The 20,267-nt window shown below is 39.6% G+C and overlaps 2 protein-coding genes across 2 annotated transcripts; both read right to left on the bottom strand.

Annotated features, from left to right (window-relative positions):
• Positions 1–6,177: 6,177 nt before the first annotated feature.
• On the bottom strand, positions 6,178–16,732 carry LOC149647074 (ATP-dependent DNA helicase PIF1-like). The gene is made up of 5 exons (XM_089849587.1): positions 16,297–16,732; positions 14,713–16,211; positions 12,091–12,374; positions 9,657–9,762; positions 6,178–6,312 (listed from the first exon to the last, which is right to left on the bottom strand). Exons 1-5 carry the CDS (start codon positions 16,730–16,732, stop codon positions 6,178–6,180), a joined length of 2,460 nt encoding a protein of 819 aa, XP_089705713.1.
• Positions 16,733–17,816: 1,084 nt separating this feature from the next.
• On the bottom strand, positions 17,817–19,103 carry LOC149647073 (uncharacterized). The gene has a single exon (XM_089849586.1). It carries the CDS (start codon positions 19,101–19,103, stop codon positions 17,817–17,819), a length of 1,287 nt encoding a protein of 428 aa, XP_089705712.1.
• Positions 19,104–20,267: the final 1,164 nt, after the last annotated feature.

Genomic DNA, 20,267 nt, shown 5'->3' with positions numbered 1-20,267 from the left:
CTTCTCTAAGGTCCAACTTCGTAAACCTTTGGCCTCCAGACAATTTGGCAAAAATATCCTCCACCTTGGGAAGAGGGTACCGTTCAGTATCCAACTGTGGATTCAAGGTAACTTTATAGTCGCCGCAAATTCGTGGTTTGGAGTCTTTCTTTAGGACGGTTACAATGGGCGTGGCCCAATCTGAATGTCGTACCGGCTCAATAATTCCCAACTCCTGTAATCGCATCAGTTCCTCGCCCACAGCATCTCGTAAGGCATAGGGTACTGGTCGAGCGGCCATGAAGCGGGGCGTAGCGTCCGCCTTCAAATCCAAGCGAGCCTTATAGTTCTTCAATAACCCCAGTCCGGGTTTGAAAACGTCAGAATATTCCGTAAATAGATTGGTCAGCTCTTTGTCGAGCGTCTGCTTGGGCAGGGTTCCGCCAACGAGTTGGTTGATACTGTTCCGATCCAGAATTCGTAACTCTGAGAAAATCCAACTGCGTCCGCAAATGTTTGGACAGTGTTCCTTGGCGACTAGTAGCTCCAAGGTTTCAGAACGGTTTTGGTAAGTAACTAGCACCTGTGCCGCGTCCAGATCTCCAATTGGATGTCCGGTAAATGATTCCAATACCGGGTCTACAGGACGTAGAGCGCTGAGACTACCGCCAGATAAAGCGTTCCAAATCTTACGTGAGATGATCGTGTATGCAGCGCCGGTATCCAATTCTAGTTCGACTGGTTTGCCATTAACCAGAAATGGAAGTATTACAGGCGTCGGTGCCGGTGGCAGCGATCGCAGATGAAACATGGTATATTCCGGATTAGAGTTGCATGCGGCTGTTGCTCCTACCGTGTTAACTTTTCCCCTCGCCTTGAATGTTTGGTTACTCTTGGCTGGCTTTTGTTCGGCAAGACATTTCTTTGCCAGGTGCCCAACTTTCTGGCATTTTCCGCAAACAGCGGATATAAAGGGACAGTTAGGTGGTGGGTGATCAAATCTTCCGCAACGGGAGCATTCACTGTGATTCTTAGGTGTAGAATGAGAGTTGTTCTGTGGCTTTGCCTTGTGGTTGAATTTGCGGTAGTATCTTTTTCCAGAGGTAGGTTGGTGTGCTATGGTAGTTTTGTTTACCTGTGGGATAGCGTTACTTGCAGGAGCTCCAGTCACTTTTACCTCTTGAGTATAACGTGAGGCTGACTCCATAGCTTGAGCTATCGCTACAACCTTATCGAATGTCGGAGATTCTTCTTCAAATAGTCGTTGTTGTATCATCTCATCACGAACTCCTAAGACGAACTGGTCGCGAAGTTCCCGATCCAAAGCTGTCTGGAAGTTACATGTTCCAGCCAGTCGCCGTAATGTAGCGACGTACGTAGGAATAGGTTCGGCGGGTGATCGCATACAGCTACACTGTAAAAAATAACCGTACTGTCTAGTACCTTTAAAGGTATTTTTCGATGCATCCCCAGACGTACCTATAAAGGTACTACAAAATACCGTTGTGTAAGGGTACTCTGAAATACCTCTTGAAGAAGGTACTTTTGAGGACTACATGGCATTTTGTGATCCCGTAATGGGAATCATTTAAACCTCAAAAAAAGGTCGCAATAAAACTTTCAAATTGTGAAAGGTACTCCTTTATACCGAAAAGGGTACCTGTTAACACTCAAAAAGGTTCGAAAATATACTTTTAAAGGTATTTTGTGCTACCGAATTAGGTGTCAAATAAAACCCACAAACTTTCGCGCTATCAAAATTATTTGCGGCACATTTAAAACTGGTAAACTTTTCCTTAATTACCGCGGGCTTGAATCATTTTCAGACATGGTAAGCATTACACCACTTCGGTGTAAAAGAGACGGAAAGACACGAGAGTAAAATTTGCATTCCATCTCAACCTTTAGTGTCTGTGTTGTGGGCTTACGGGATAAGGGTAAAATTTTGCCTTCCATCTCGCCTTTAAGTGTCTGTGCCGTAGGCTTGCGGTGTCGTGAGAGTTCGCATAGTAAGCGAGGGATCAACCGATACTAAATTTAGCATCCCCTTGTTAAGGAAGGTGTGATATTGTTATAGTGTAAAGGTAATTCAGTGTCACATATACCTACATGGATATTTTCTGAATGGCGACTGAAGGCGTAAGCTCGGATTCAAACCTTTATATTAACTATGTATGCCTTATATCATAATTGTACTGCCTTTAAATGATGTAACGTATGCTAGTGTACATAGCTGTCAAAGAAAATAATTAATATTAATTATATGTAATTAAATATTTAAGAAAAACCACTAGCTAGGAAACTCGATATTGAAATTGAAATCTCGGGTAGAAAACCACAACCCTATTCTACCCTACCGAACCTAATCTTTGTGTTTATATATAATATTCCAATAGAGATTTCTTCTACGCTGCCATTACTAGTGCTACTGGTGAAGTAAACAGTTAGTGTTAGAGAAATTGGGCTAGAAGTATTATATCATGTATTTTACTTTATTAGTGTTGGTTAAAATCAGCACGCCGGAGCTAAAAAATCCCTCTAAAGAAGTCTGTTAAGTCTTTTTCTACTTCCAGGGTACGATAAAATACCACCAGAAGCGCATAAACTCTAAAAGGTTTCATTATATACCTTATATTTCCAAAATACCTCTTTCGAAATCATTTAATACCCGCAATGTGAGACAACTAATAGAATACGTTCATGGGTACTAAAAAGGTCGCGGAGGTATTTTATAGTACCTTGAAAATACCTTTATTTTTAACAGTGTACGAAACTTGAAACTCTCCAAAATTTCCGATGGTTTTGGGCAGAAATGTGCCTTCAATGCGTCGACTAATATTGTAAAGGTGTTACTTGCATCATCCGGAGAATTCGGGGCCAGCAAGTCGTGCAACAGATTGAATATTTTCGGACCCACCGTCGTTAAAAAGATAGATTTCTTTTTACCTTCGTCGGTAATATCGTTAGCGGCAAAATAGTGTTTCAGTCTAGAGGAGTACCTCTCAAATGTTTCTATCGATTCGTCAAAAGGAGCAATAGTCCCGTGGGACGGCATTTTGCACCGTAATTCCGATCGCGGGCGTACCCGTCGACAAACGAAACAAAGAAAAACAACAAGGCCGAGGCCTAACCGAAACGAGCACGAACCGAAAAGTCCGAAAGGAACACGGGGAACCGAAACAACATAAGACAACCCGCGGGAGCACGAGAAGATCCGTCGCCAATTTCTGTTGTATCTTTCATTAACGACGCAAGATTAATAACAACAGAAAGACTTTATTAAACTGTACAACTTTAACCGTACATACGTAGTTAGCTACTTAGCTTACATGTTTTCCTGCCTACTCATCATAGTCTCATAGCTTCTGGCTATAAGTTACTCTATACAAAATTAGTACACTAGAGCCATCTAATATCAAGTCCACAACACATAATAATGACAAAGAGTAATTTTAATCAAAAAAGAAGTGGAGGAAAATCTTTCCAAACAACTATTACAAAACCTGCCTTGATGAGCATCATTGCCAAGGTTTAAATTATGATTAAGTATTATTTTACCTCACTACGCAGTACATATTATTTCCTCTCCGAGTGACGATGATGCCACTGAGAGGTATTACACTGGAGGTGTGTTTGCTTGTCACCGTGTTCGCAGTTAGCGAATCGAAGCAAATGTGTTCGCTATTTCCGGGCGGCGTTCGCAGTTCACAGAAAGCAATATTGGCTTCTACTCCATTACCATCGCAAGGCTTAAGAAGCACGTGACTAGCCTTCGAATGGCAAGGCTTATACCAAGGGTTCACGCTATTGCGTGGTTGCGGCTTTTCTTATTCAACGTGAACAATAGCTATGTTTACAATGATTTTACGAATATAGTTTCTTAAATCGACTAAGTATAATTAAGGTAAATTACTGACGAGTAAAATAAGTAATATCAATTAAATTTAATAATTTAAGAAAGGCCTCTTGACTCGGAGAGGTTTTTTTGGTTTCCCAACTTGTTAATATTATACATTTTTTTCGTTAGTTATTCACCTTATTGCACCTTACATCGTTTTAAAAAAGGACAATTGAATATTCTTTAGATATTTGACTAATATTGACGTTTGAAAAGAAGCATACGAGTGTTGTTTCCTCTTACTCAAATCGGTATTAATATTGGTTTCGAATCGCAGTTAAGGATAAGAACAGCGCAATTGCGTGAACCTTTGGTAGAAGCTAGACATTTCTCGTAACCCTAGCCGATCGCCGCGTATAACTTAACCTTAGCGATGAAAATGGAGTAGAATCCAGTAAGTACAGACTGGTGTCCATGTGGAATGGACAAAAATCAAGATGATGATGGTATTTAGAAGCCAGTGAATATAAACTGGTATCCATGTGGGATGGACAAAACACCATTTAGAAGCGAGTAATTACAGACTTATGACCATGTGCGATGGGAAAAAGACCAGATGATGATGGTGTTAGACAGAAAAATGGAGTATTAGCCAGTATATATGGAATTCAATTTTCCAAATTTCTGAACTCTGTAGATGCGGTCCGAAAATTGAGAACACTTACTCCGATTTGCAAACTGTGAACGTGGTCCCCTGCGACAGTGTTGTGTAACAACAGACAGAAAGATATACACACATACAGACACGTTGAAATTAGAGCCTCTCCGTGTCATACGTCACTCGGAGAGGTAAAAACTACGTCGATTTAGTTCGCATCATTCGAAATTAATGATAGTTAAACAAGGTTGCCCGGCAGACCATAACATTTTTGCACACCTAATCAATTTATAGGACATTGCTCCAGTGAGGCAGTGACCCCTGTAGGACCTGTAGGTGTATCAAAGCTATGTTATTTATGTCCCGGCTTAAAAGATAACCGATATAATAACACACAGCAAGAAAAGGGTGAAAGAACGGTAACTAATCAAAACACTTCCAAGGTATCCAGTGACACCATTCTCTTAACATTTAAATGATTAGGACCCCAAATCCAAATCTAAACAATAGGGTTGGTTCCACATGGAGAGGGTGTTTGTAACCGTATTCTCTTATCTAACCCAAATCCAAATCGACATTTGAATCTCCCGCCAAACATTTAGCCATCTCAAATGTACGTCACTTCCTCTTTCATTGCGTAATTTTATTTCAGTTTAAATTACATTAAGGCAATAAATCAAGTTACTACGATAAATTAATTTATTAATTTAATATTAGAATTTAACTCATTTCAAAACTAGGCTTTTTGAACCGTTTAATTCAAATGATTTAAACTATTAGTGATTATCAATTGGCCAATATCGTAAATTAACCGATGCCAATACCATTTTTTTTAAATCAATGAAACTAAAATATCAATATCAAACAATTATCTACTGGAAAAATTATCAAGCTATTCTTTAATTTAAATTTCTCTTGTTAAATTCAAAAGAAGATGAATTGTATTATTGACGCTCGCAGCCTTTCCACGTACCCACCTTTAGGAAGGGAGGAGGAAACTAAAGGGGGATTCAAGTTTTTGGAAGAAATGTTTTTCAACACTATGGGGCTGTTCCATCTCGCCTATTCTTCCATGGAAAGACGAGGTTCCACACAATATAATATTCCCGTGAAAGCGACCGCTGTTTGGAGCGGAGATCTCTCCTTCATTGATTCTCAGTAACCTCTCAAGCTGAAAATACGAGGGTCCCGACATACATAATATCGAGTCACCGTGATTACGTGGTGCTTAGGCGAACGTCAGCAAAACCGCACGTCGCGAGCACCGCACGTCTTTCGAGGGATCAGGCAATAGCGTATTCCCCCGGTATTATCTCTTTGGAGGTTTTAATGCAGTAAATCCGGTCGATATGCCTACAATCCGTTCTAATATTGAAATAAAAGTTGTAAAAAGTAATCCCGAGTGTATTTCCGCGATATACGGCGTAATACGCTTCCCATCGTACACCCTCAGAGAGACTTTATTACAGAGTGGCTTACCCCTTTCCTTATAGAGTATTACTTTTGCAAACGCCATCTATGATGTGCAAAAATAAAAACGGTCGTCGCCTTGATTCACGTATTGTTAACAAAAAGGTATTATTTTCTATTGACTAGTAAGATTTTTGACAATAATTTGAGTAGAAGTTTTGACAACAATTTGAGTAGAAGTTTTGACAACAACTTATTTTAGATTTTTTCGCAATAATTTGGCTAAGGTTTTTCACAATAGAGTAATATCGGTTACGGGGAGGGTGACATTAAACTCCGCCCATTCGCCCTTTTGGAGGCAGAATTTATCATGAGCTCTATAGCCACCAGAAGGTGACTCCAACTGTTGGCTTGTTAATTTCATTGACTGAAAAATCAATGACGTCTCACCCCCCTCAGCAAATATAACTCTATAATTTGACTTAGATTCTGGGAAGAAATCCTTTTGCGTATAGCACAATTTCTTTCATTGACCACCATTACGGGAGTGGTTTGCCCCTCGCGTGACACCGTTACCCCTTTTTTAATAGAAACGCTTGTAATATCTGTAAAGTTTTTTTCTTGAAACTACAATACCTATAAAACTAGAGCTGTACTTCTCTTCCCTATTGAAAGTACATTTAGTATAGCTTTGAAGGCACTGAAGTATTCATCTGAAACATGGTGACATTTAAGAGGGTCTGAGCTAGGCCTAATGCACAATAAATGTAGCGCTATTCGAAAGAAGGGATAATTTGAGCGTCAGATAAGGTGTGAGTCTTGCTCCTAAAATGTACACGTTTACGGTTAGTGAACCTTTGCATCATTTTAATACATTTATGGCAGTGCTGCGTATGCAAACGTCATACTCTTCTCTCTTAGCTCAGTGTCATCCCCCTACTGGGCGCGAACAGTATCCCCTCTTACAAGAGCGAGCCCACATGGAGGGATACACAGTCTACGCCCCTCTCTACCGCCACTAGTAGTCAATTTTGTTACAACGAGATCAGTTTTTAATTTATTTAGCAGCAAAACTTTTCCTAAGACTTCATATCGCTAACCAACTTCGAAATTAAAATGTATATGGCAACAGAGTTAAGTCTTCCTTAATAACCCCTAAGAAAAAATCAAGTTAATCGAAAAGAAAAAGACCACCAAGTAAAGTTCTTAGTCGCATAAAGCGCCATCGACATTATGGGAAGAAATATTACGGCAATACCAAGTATCAGACAACTACCACATCTCTTTTCGACGCCAGACCGTTTGTGAGCCAAACAAAATGTAGAGAGGAAGGCTAGCAGTTCAGTTTCACTCGTTACTTAACTCGGCTAATTTCAGAGGGCCTGACAACACTGCACAGCAGTTAAAGCTGAGAGAGGGGGAGGAAATATCTCTAGCCCTTTTAGTGGAAGCTATCTATTTTTAGAATAATAAAGTAACATAAAAATTACTTTAAATTAATCTAAATCGATTAAAACTGGTTGTATGACCATTTCTGACTCCCTTTAATTATTAAAAATCATTTAGTATAGTAAATTTTATTTGAACACCCGGGAGAGGGTCAGTGAGGCCTAATTTCAAGAAGGATAAACTAGAATTTTGTTGGTGATAAGCGGGAATAGCCCCAAAATCCACGAGCAGCAAAATTCTTTGACGAAGCGAATGAAGCCTTTCAAAATCGCATTCACAGTCTCCCGTATTAACCCCTCCCCTCGGTAGTTCTGTACAACAAAAGAACTTCAAAATCTCGCTGCGGGGGCCAGCCGACCAGTTTTACCTTTTCCCGTCGTTCCGCAAGTCTTTATACCAGCATAGAAGGAAAACTTCTACATAGTATGAGAAGTTCAGAGTTTAGCCTATACCCGGATATTTGATTTTGATTAGTCTTCAGTTGTCTTCCCCCTTAAAGGAGTTTTCCTCCGCGGTCTGACCCGGTTTCTCCTTTCCATCAAAACTTGCAGAGGTTAACGGTAATAGTTATTATAGGGCGCTGTCGGTTAGCTGTGGCATAGGGGCTAGCCACCACCCCTCTAAAGGCGTTAGATAAGTGGCAATAAGTAGCATGATGACTTGGTCCAATTAGCCCGCTGAACTTATTATTAGATTAATTTCACTTTCATTTTTCATATTAATTTTTCTTAACATAAATTTACATTCTCCCCATTGACTTAGATTCTCCCCATTAATTTAGAATCGTCACATTAATTTAGATTATTCACATTATTTTGGCAAACAATTACAAATAATCATAGAAAAAATAATGAACTAATATTTATATAAGTTTTAAATCTACTATTGAAGACGAGCATGAACAACAAGCGTTCTGTTTTAAGATCAGGTTTAATTTGATATTATAACTAACACATCTCATCAACGTTCTGAACAATTTCGAGTTGTAACTCTTAAAAATATATTGTAAAGTTTCACGTCCTTAATAAACATTATAATTATATTTTTTTTTCAAACATTTTTTCTTTGCCCAGTGAAATTCGAGAGCAAAGTTAACCCTTAGAATATACACCACTAAGTTCAATATAGACCTTTTTTGGGCAATTAATAATGTAAAATAATTTATTTGATTATTCAACTTCATTGTAGTACCGCATGTGTCATTCATGGCAAGTTATAATTTGTTGTATGTTACGCTTAATACAAATGTTAGTGAAAATGTTTTTCATATTTTCTATTGCTTATCAAGTTTATTAATATTGTGCATCTTTTTTTCAAGTGAACACATTCAAAGTACGTATACTTAATATTTGAAATTAATTATCCTTGTCGGGAAATATTTCTTAACATTTAGTTTAGTAACTTTGTAATGATTTTTATATACATGGTATAACTTGGAAATAAAGTTTTCATAAATTAAATGTGGATTAGTGGAGCGTTTATTGCAAACTAATTGGATAGATAGTACCAGATGTATATAATACTTCTCTTCGAGAGAAGTGTACAACAAAGCGAGGTAATTGTAACATGATTCTTCCCAACATCACAACATTTGGAGTAAGGTTACTAAACCGAATCACATACGCGATAAATAGTTACCGCATCATATCTCTACTAGAGCTTAATCAAGTGCCAAGGTGCATGAGCATGTGGATTTTTGTCCCACGTCAAGACAATCAAGGTTTATGGGTTTATTGCTGAGGATTCAGTACCTAACAGTTATAGAATTCACCCCACGCTGCGATGCCCATCTGAAGTTTGATGAGCGGGAGAGAAAACCAAAAGGGTGACCCTGGAAAGAATCATATTACGTATCTAAAGTATTCAGAGGATACAGAGTGTCATCCTTCTTCAGTTATCCCCTTCTCATAGTACTGAAGTTTCAAAGTAACTAAAGTGAAGTCACTATTTATTTTTATTTCCTCCATTGACAAAATTAGCAGTTTCGAGACAGGCTTGGAAAAAAACAACAAAAAATAAAAAAAAAACGCAGCTGCTAGACAGTGAGAACTAACAACAAATTCTATCTTTATGAACAATTTGTAAGTGGATCCGGATAAGACAGATATGTAACTTTGTAAATATTATCAGACATTTTGGATAACAAAATCATCTGATGTATGCAGTTGATATTAACTGTTGGTACCTTGATCGAGATTGTTATTTAAACGATTTTAGATTTTTCAAGAGATAAAATAGCTTCTCTAGCACGAGGGTAACAATGCATGTTACGATGCCAATACCAAAGATGCGAAATGCGACAATTGTTTGAACTAGAGTTACTGGTGAAAGGGTCTTCTCGGGAACTTGCCATCTCACTTGTTCAGTGACGTACGTTGATTGTAGAAAGACATTCTCGAAACATTTAGTTTCAAATATTCTCTCAATACTAAAATAAAAAAACGTACAATTATTAATTGCTAGATGACGATAAAAATGGTACATAGTAACAATAAAGGCTTATCGCTTCGAAACGTTTTGCCAAGCAACAGAAGATCTCAAATGGCGATCATTAAGGTTAAGCATACCGACTTTCGTCCAAAGTAGAGATAATAAAAAATATTTTTCGACAATAGTATGTTGATTCATTGATAAGGAAATTTGAGAATCTATAAAAGAATTGTTAATTTACGAATATCACACTTTGCTTTTCAAATTCCATTTAAATGGCGGTCGTAGCATGAATTTATTCACTAACGCGAATAACTAACAGGCCTTTCTGGGCGATAGTTCTATATATGTATAGGGCGAGCAGCTTGTGCTCTATACGAGGAACCAAAAGGCACGCCCAAACACCGAGCTTTGCTTCTTATTGGTTATATAATTTACGTCACAAGAGTGCCTCGAAAATTATGGCTACAGAGATCCATGTAATTTTAGAAGCAAGAATGGAGAAGAGAAGAGTTAGTATTTACTTCAGTCCGACTCATAGCCCAGTATAGAGCCCCTCCCTTCGACACATAACGAAAATTTTGTACACTTAAACTACGTTTCGATGACGTTGCTGAAGGGAGGCGAAAAATACATAATTCCTTTTTACCACATTTTAATTATCTGCCCGCCAATAGAGGCTAAGCTGGTCGTTGTATAATTTAGGACGAGTCATCAAGCAGTAGATTTTATCCGCATGCATGGGTTTTCACGGAAACGCGGGATGGTGAAATCATAGATGGGCACTATCATATCATTTGATAGTTTTACCACTTGATACGATAGAAAACTAAATCTGCCCCTATCAAAGTATCAATTTTGATAGTTATTTTCGAGAAAAATTTGAATTATAATGATCGATTGAGTTTGATAGCTTAGAAAGTGCACTCGAAGTTGATATGATTCATTGATTCGTTGAAATCTTCTAGAGAAAAATATCGATTCTCAACGTGATCTGGCTACTAACCCCATCTTTTAGAAATCATAAAAAATGATAGGCATTATTCCTTGAGAAATAAATTGATTCTTTGAGTGAGTTTATTTGGCGACATCTGTTTTCTGATTTCATTTTAAAAAATTATGTGCTAATCTTTGATAGGCAATTTTGATAGTTATGAAAATTTCTGGAAAGATAAGTCGTTTTTTGAATGATATCGAAGTTTTTAATATATTTGAACGTTAGCAAGTGTAGGTTTATTCTATAAGAAGATTCTGTACTTGGTGGTCGTTATAACCCTCTCAAACAAATAAATAAAAATAAAATAAACGATGGTTCAACAGTTCAAACTGTGAAGACGGAGCTTCTTGTATATAGAAGCTCCGTGCTGTCACTGATGTGAACGACTACTCGAGGAGGAAGAACGATTCCACGAAATCATCCAAACGTAGAATTAGATAAATTAAAGTGTAGATTTTCTGATTTTTATTACCCACAGTTTTAATTGCAATTTTTGCCTTCAATTATTATTAGTTAACCGTTTATAGTAGATGGTTTAGATTAAATCAAGGGCGAATAATTTGAAAAAGTTTGGATAGTAGCTTTTGAACTATAGACAGTTAAAAGTCAAACTTGAGAAATGAGATTATGGAAATTATATGAATATATGAAAATATTAGAAATTCTACAAAATCAGGAAATATCAGGAATCGATTAAACAGAGTAAAAGTAGGTAGAGCCCAAATCAGTTTGATCGAAAACAATCAAATTTAAAGTCCGGAAATTAAATAATCGATTAATTTAGTCGTTCCTAAAGATTTCAATTTGATTTGATAGGCAAAAAATCTATCTAACAATGAGAGCCAATCTAACATATTGAAGGAAGATTTGATAGTTTCACCATCTATGATTTGTTGAGAGGGAAAAAATCTATCTAACAAATAATGCCCGTCTAAAATATAGCTAGAAGAATTGATAGTTTCGCCAAATATGATAGTTTGAGAGGAAAAATATCTATCTAACCAGCAGTGTCAGTCTAAAATATAGTCAGAAGAGTTGATAGTTTCGCTATCTATGATAGTTTGAGAGGAAAAATATCTATCTAACCAGCAATGTCAGTCTAAAATATAGTCAGAAGAGTTGATAGTTCCGCCATCTATGATAGTTTGAGAGGAAAAAAATCTATCTAAGAAGGAGTTCCACTCTAAAATATAGCCAGAAGAATTGATAGTTTCGCCATCTATGATAGTTTGATAGGAAAAAAATCTATCTAAGGAGGAGTGCCCAACTCTGGGTGAAATGCATTTTTCTACATGACAGCGTACAATAAGTAATATGGGAAGTACTTACATAATCATGGTAGTTTCCACAAGCCAAGGAGCATCTAACATCGTCTTTTTAAAAGCGAAAACGTAGTTCAATGTCGCCAAGGATTTTTCGCTAATGAAAAGTTTGGGTTTGTACAAGAGGAAATCACATGCAACATCAATCGCAAAACGAAACAAGACTTCGGGAACGAGAAAATCGTGTTTTCCCTCGGCGAGATCCTCAACGAAAACGGCGGAGGCACTTTCCACAATATCTACCTTACCAAATCTTTCCAAAGAGATCCTTCCCTGGGGCAATTTGTCTGCCTAGTTGTTCGGATTAAGTAACGAAATGTAAATCTTAGTAGAATTCTTGTGCCTAATACACTGTTAAAAAAATGGAACTGTTTGACACCTTTAGAGGTGTTTCCTAATGCATCCCCAGTAGCACCTCTATTGGTGTTTAAAAGCACCATTCGAGAGGATGTCAATACGCACCTTTCAAAACGGTGCGAAATAATACCTTCTCTGAAGATGCTTTTTAAATCCTGTTAGGTGTTTTAATCACTTAAGATAGAGGTGTATATTAATACCAGAAAAAGTGTTAATAAACCCTTTAAAAAAGGTCTTTTTGAGACAAATTTGGTGTTTTTAAATTCCATTGACGTTGGTGCTTTTTAATTCCTGTTAGGTTTAAAACATCACCCTTAATAGAGGTTTATAATTATACCAAAAAGGTGTCTATAGACTCTTTATGTCTTAAAAGGTGTTTTTTAAAATAATTGTTTTTCAAAACACATGAGTTACCATAGATTAGTCTTTCAAAATAGCTGCTCAAATCCAGTGGATTAAGGGTAAACGTTTTTTCTGCTGTAAGCCTTATTCAACCGTGTAAGAATTGATACGCGTGCGAAATGGTTACGTTTAACCTTTACTGTATATCCTCAATAGTTCTACTTAAGGACCTGATTTACATAATTTAAATGTGTATTTAATTTTCGGCTCACTGTGAACCGTCAAGACCTCCTCAAAAACACACGAATTCATGGAACCAAACCGAACAACGCTTACCAAAATCTTTAGAAGTAACATTCAGTGTAACTAGGAAAGTTTAATTTCACGTTTACACTGTATATAAATGTAGTAAAGCTGAATTAAAAAGTAAACACCGAATTTGAAATATTAATATAAAAGATGTTCTTGGAATATTGAAATGAAACAGAGCTTTATAGCTACACAACTACTAAAAGAATCGTAATGCCGAAACATACTAAATATTTTCAGTTAATATTCTACAATAAGAAAATGTTATGGTTTTGTAAGAGATAATTTTATTTTACTCGCTTTATATTAACTTTGATATGCGTATAGTGTTTCGATTCAGATGCAATCTTCATTACTCGTTCTGTATAAACTTTCACTTGTGTCGTTCCGAAGAAAGAAGATTATCTTAAATAATTAAATAAATATAAATGATATTAATTTTTTTAATCGTCAGCATTTTACCTTAATTCTAGTTAAGTGGTTTAAAGAAGCGTTATTCTTAAAATGATTTTAAATATAGCTATTGTTGATGTTTGACTTCTAGCGTAAACCGTTTTCACAAATTTTGGAAATTTAGGGTATATAAGGCGATTGATTGACAAATGGTAGGAATAAGCGCTATTGCGTGAACCTTTGGTCGAAGCCCTGCCGAGGCTAGTCGTTTCTCGTAACTTAAGCCGTTCGCGCGTACATTTTAATCCCAACGATGATAATGGAGTAGAAGCTAATGTTTCAGATGGGCGTGTATGTGGTATACACAGATGGTGTTGTCAGAAGCCAATAAGTACAGATAAACGTGTATTTTGTATATACCATTAGAAAAACAAGTGTGGAGATTGCGTAATGAAGTAGAATTTTTACCTCTCCGAGTGACGATGACGTCACGGAGAGGTATTGCACTGGACGTGTCTGTGTGTCTGTCTGGCACCGTGTTCGCAGTTGGCTAAATCGAAGCAAATGTGTTCGCAATTTCCAGACCGCGTTCGCAGTATACAGAAATTTGAAAAATGTTACTTCGTTGCTATATCCAATTTATTTAACGTCAATAATTAACTATCCGTTACACCTTCATCTACTGTCTAACCACCAATTGTTTCACCCAATCCCATACGGTATTTAATGGCTTCTAACATCAATACCATGCAATAGTCTTTCGTGTACACCACATACGCCACACGCGGCTAGGGTTACGAGAAACGTCTAGCCTCCCAATGGCAGAGCTTCCACCAAAGGTTCACGCAATTGCGCACTTTCTTACCTCTTAGTGTGAATCAATCACCTTTTATACCCTTAACTAGCTAAGTGCCCGGCGTTGCCCGGGGTAAGGTTTTTTTTTAAATTTAATATGATTTTGTAACAAAAAGCTTTAGCCAGCGACTTTGCACATGTTTATGCAATTACATACCCACTATCAAATCTGTAGTTAATAGTATTTTAATATTGCGGAATTTCAATACAAATATTTCCAAATAAAAACGTTTTTTATTATGACAATTTTTGGTACACAGCTTCGAAAACGGTCGTACCTAAATCCACTACCTTTTACAAAACTTCTTTGTAAAACAACATTTTTCGTTGTTCCCTCCGGTGCAAGGATTACCAGACTGGTGGGCGAGCTCACCCTGGAGCAGGCCACATAAAACTGCCCATGTGAAAAGCAGTCTTCTCTTAAGTCAATCCCTGCCAACTTCAACGTCTGCCCTTGAGACTTGTTAATTGTCATTGCAAAGCAAACCTTTATTGGGAACTGTAGCCTTTTGAATTCGAAGGGGTACTCGGATGGTATGAGAGGTATTCGCGGTATGAATACTGACTCTCCCCGGGCACAGCCAGTGAACACTGTGGCCTCGATGACGTTTCTATGGAGGGCTTTTACTTGCAGCCTTGTGCCGTTGCAAAGTTTTGGTGGGTTAAGATTCCGCAATAACATCACTGGAGCGCCTACTTTTAAAAGAAGCTTGTGGGAACGGAGGCCAGGAGGGTTCAGGGTGTTCAGGAACTCCGCTGGATAATGGACGGCATCATCTGTTCGCAATACCGAGTCAATAGATCTGTACTCTATCTCTGTTCCTTCGAAAGACTTAAGTAAGACGTCGTTAATGGTGGCAGCCTTGTCATTTTTGGGCGTCAATATGACACGCTCACACAGCCATTCCATGGACTTGTCATGGATATTAGTTATGTTAGGATAAATTTTGGCAGTGAGGTCTGTAAGGGTTTTCACTACTGATCCCAGGCTTGTAGGTATTGTCATCTTCCCTTCGGACTCGGGATAGTTTCCGTCTCCTATTTCGAGTAAAAGTTCAGAGAATAGCCCAGCAGAGGGATCACCCCTCAAATGGACCCTCATATTCTTCCTGAGAGACACTTTACAAATCAGAGGCCAAAGATACGACGCTTTGAGGCACGCCTTAACCTCGTCAGCTCGAGTTCCTCTTGGCACTACCGGCAGAGTTTGGCGAAAGTCTCCTGCCAACAACACAGTGACACCTCCCATCAAACCGTCGTTGGCCCTGATGTCTTTGAGGGTTCTGCTAAGAGCCTCAAAACCTCCTTTGTGCGCCATAGTACTTTCGTCCCATACTATGAGCTTGCAGTCTCGCAATACTTGGGCGGTGGTGCTTTGCTTTGTGATATTGCACATGGGAGTTTCAGCATAAATGAGATTGAATGGCAGCTTAAACGCAGCGTGAGCCGTTTTACCTCCTTCTAAAAGCGTAGCGGCGATGCCAGAGGAAGCGACAGCCAAAGCAATGCCACGATCACTTCGAATCTTAGCTAAGAGCAAGGTAATGACGAATGTCTTACCGGTACCACCAGGAGCATCGAGGAAAAAGACCTGCCCATCGCCTGTCTCAACGCTTGCTATTATTTTCAAATATAGAGCCCGCTGCTCATGGGTCAATAAAGGCTCGTTCTTCAGCACTTCTTGTTTCGAAGCGTTCACGTCATAGCTCGTCTCCCTCAGATAAGAAGCAACCTCTGAGTATAGGAGTGTTTTTGCAAAAGCGTCAATTTTGCACAGGCCGAAGAATGCCAAAAGTGTTGTCTGAGGAGGATTTCTGATTCTATCGGCAAGATTGTTGTCGGTGAAGTACACTCGCAAATGCAGCCTGATCACTGCCCTTGTTTATGTACTTACAAATATATTTGATGCTCTTGACAGAGTTGCAAAACTCGACATTGATGTGAGCATTGAACGTACGTGACAATACAGGGTTATAGGGCACCACCCAGCGGTTGTCTAGCTCGATTCCATTAACATTTATCGAGAAGCCACCATCATCAGCAGATCTCCTCCTGTATTGCGGGTATCCATCGTCAAATGTCTGGGTGTCCTTCAGAAGTTGTCGAGGGTACCTCTTGCTGCAGTTATTTCCTTGCATACAGGGCGAATTCAAATTGAAGGCTCCACAGGGACCGTGAATCATGTTGGCCTTGATGATGTCATGAAGGATAGGGTCTTGTTTAGGATGAGGTATTTCGGCACAGATGACTTTGTCAATCATGTCAGGAGAGATGCGCTGCTCTAACCACAGTAAGATGTGGATGTGTGGCAGACCCCGCTTTTGCCACTCCACAGAGTACATAAAGCACGTTAACGTCCCAAATAGACTGCCCTTGTCTAAGAGAGACATCATTTTTTACCTCTCCGAGTGACGTATGTCACGGAGAGGTATTACACCGGCCGTGTCTGTCTGTCTGTGTGTCTGTCTGTCTGTGTGTCTGTCTGTGTGTCTGTCTGTCTGTCAGACCCCACGTGACCGCGTTCGCAGTTTGCGTATTAGAGCAAACAAATACCCGATTTCCGGAACGCGTTCGCGGTTCACGGAAATTTGGCCATTCATCTACCAACACCAGTCTTTACTAACTGGCTTCTAAGGACCACAATCTGCTAGTCTTTGTCCATCCCACATGGACACTAGTCTGTACTTGCAAGCTTCCAAGCACAACCATCTTCTGTTCTTCGTCAATTTCACCTTGACACCAGCTTCTATGCACCACCATCTTCTGTTCTTCGTCAATTCCACATTGACACCAGCTTCTATGCACCACCATCTTCAGGTCTTTGTCCATTCCACATGGACGCCAGTCAGTCCATCTACGTACTGACACAAGTGAGAGTTATTATAGAACGAGTAATGAAGATTGCATCTGAATCGAAACACTACACGCATATCAAAGTTAATATAAAGCGAGTAGGATGAAAAGATCTCTTACAAAACGATAGCATTTTCTTTTTGCAGAATATTAAATGGAAATACATTACGATTCATTTAGTAGTTGTAAGCTCTGTTTCATCTCAATATTCCAAGAACATCTTTTGATATTAACATTTAAAATTTGGTGTTTACTTTTTAATTCATCTTTACTACATTTATATATAGTGTAAACGTAACTTTTAGCTTCATTAAATAATAAGGATGTTAATACTTCATCTCTCCATACGTGTTGAAACGACTGGATTTATGAGATAAGAATTGACCTTATTTCATGTCCTATTATAGGAGGTCTTAACGGTTCAGAGTGAGCCGAAAGTTAAATACACATTTAAGTGATAAATATTAGGTCCTCATTAGAATTATTGAGGATACGCCGGAAATTATTAAACGCTTTAGACTTTACAAATGATCATGGCAATATCTCGCCGATTAGAACTATGTATTTCCGGTTTGGCTGGCGGATCTGTGTTTGGAAAGTAAATTCGTCTCGGCTCGGAGAGGTTTATTTTGGTTTCCCAACTTGTTTCACCTTAAGATGGAACACCCTCGCTATGATGTCGTGGCGGTCGTGAGGCTTTTGCCCAGGCAACAGTGCATCGGTGATATCTTTCCACTTGGGATTACACGTGAAAGTGATAAAGAGATCAGGACGGCCGTAGTGGCGAACGTATGTCATGGCGTCTTGAGTTCGTTCATGCATGTATCGTGGTCCCCCAGTGAAGGATGAAGGGAGCACCACCATCTGACCCAGCTGACCAGGATCAGAATCCTGCCGTCCCACGGCATCCCTGAGATGAATATAACTGTCTGCCCTCAGCTGCGCCTGGTTATTCCTTATGTAGTTTAACCTCTCTGTTTCAATTTTGGCATACATGTCAACCACAAATTGACTAAAGAGTGATCGAAATAAAATCAAGTGATTGGCCTGCCCTTCCCTGATCATAATCCGGTAAGAATAGAAGCTCGCTGCGGAGACTGTCTTCTTCAAGGGCAACTTGGTAACGGGGTCGTGCTGAAAAATGGAAATCGAGTACCCATCCTCGCCACGGCAGAACAGGAGCGGGTACTGTAGCGCGTCGTATGACCGGTGGATCTCGCTGATACGCTGCAGTGTATTGTCATGACTCTGCAGTACGATGTCTCTTTGGTTAAATTGCTGACCAACCATGACCAGAGCCACCTCATTAGCTGTAGACGCGTTGAAACGCCCTTTATGTGCCTCAACTGGTTTTCTTTCTGCATTTATAATGACTTGAAAATTCTGGCAGGTTTCGGGCACCTTGTCCATTGCGATTTTCAGGTCCTTTATGTATCCGTTTACATCATGAAGGATTTTCTGCAGTTGCTTAACCAGTCCAGGTTTAACATCAGGAAAGTTGCTACACCTTAAGTTCACTTCCCTTTCGTCCTCGCCTACAAAATATATTTGGAGAAATTTTGCATCTTGTTGATTTGCTGGTATCAGACCTCCAGCCAAGTGGTACACTTGTCCCTGAACTTTGAAAGTAGGCATGAAGCCGTCTTTTACAACGGTACGGGCGCCAAAGGATGTCATTTGGAAGCAGCCGTTGTACTTCCGAAGACGGGCCATGAAGTGAGCGTGATCCGGGTGGATATTCATAAGCAAGCTATGGAGCGGCTCAGGTAGATTTTCAAAGGGTTGCAGCTGCACCTTACCAGCACTGCAACACATTCCCGGGGCTTCTTCCTTCCACATCAGGGCATTGCAGTACTGACACTTTTTGGACATGCTATCAGCCTCATAAATTAGATCAGGATCATATGCCATGCCTGAGAGAGTCTTGACCTTCCACGGACGTACCCGCCTTTCTACTCGATTTCCAGGGTTTTTTCGTCATACCGAGACTCTGCCGTTCTGTGTACTTCGGGGTGACATTCCTGATATTTGGCCACAGATGCAGAGTGAACCTGGGGGTTTTCTTTTTGATACTTGGCCACTGCAGCACGGTGGGTGTCGGGGTTTCTTCTTTGCGACTGAGCCACTGCCGCATGGTGGGCGTCTGGATTTCTTTTTTGGTATTTAGATACTGCCGCTCGGTGGGCGTCTGGATTTCTCTTTTGGTACGTAGATACTGCTTCACGGTGGGCGTCTGGATTTCTCTTTTGGTACATAGATACCGCTTCACGGTGGGCGTTCGGTTTTGTTTTCTGGCATTTGGCCAAGGCTGAAAGGTGTGTGTCGGGGTTGCTTTTCTGATACTTAGCTACTGCAGCACGATGCGCCTCGGGGTTTCTTTTTTCGCTTTTGGCAACTGCAGCGCGGTGTGCGTCGGGGTTTTTCAGCGCGTATTTATTGGCGGCATTTTTAAGTTGTTTTCTTCGTTTATCGTCGTTGTATCTCGCACGACGTTTTGCAGGGGCCTTTTTGAGAATAGATGGTGATGATGGCTTTGACAGATTTGACGCGTATTCAGCCTGAGAAAGCGATGGTGATGATGGATTTGACAGATTTGAAGCGTATTCAGTCTGAGAAAGCGATGGTGATGATGGCTTTGACAGATTGGAGGCGTATTCAGCCTGAGAAAGCGATGGTGATGATGGCTTTGACAGATTTGAAGCGTATTCAGCCTGAGAAAGCGATGGTGATGATGGCTTTGACAGATTTGAAGCGTATTCAGCCTGAGAAAGCGATGGTGATGATGGCTTTGACAGATTTGAAGCGTATTCAGCCTGAGAAAGCGATGGTGAATTGGTCGTTCTTTCTGGTTCAGAAGGCAAATAGGCATCAAAATGACCGCTAGAAAGGTTCTCCGTAAAGCGTAACCTCCTCACGGGATGACCCTCAAATCCGAAGCTTTCATAGAGGTCACCATTGCGAAACACCTCAAAGACGAAATTAAATCATTGTCCAGCAGCCTTCAGCTCACATAAACCAGCATAAGTTGAGGCTCGTGACATGTCCTCGAAGTACTCGGAGAAGGTACTGTAGCTG

The sequence above is a fragment of the Phalangium opilio genome, unplaced genomic scaffold (genome assembly GCF_054372755.1).
Source record: "Phalangium opilio isolate 3A_F unplaced genomic scaffold, DU_Popi_V2 ptg000089l_1, whole genome shotgun sequence".
Taxonomy (NCBI): Eukaryota; Metazoa; Arthropoda; class Arachnida; order Opiliones; family Phalangiidae; genus Phalangium; species Phalangium opilio.
Note: the sequence above shows the minus strand (reverse complement) of the source record. Positions and strands in the feature narration are given on the sequence as shown.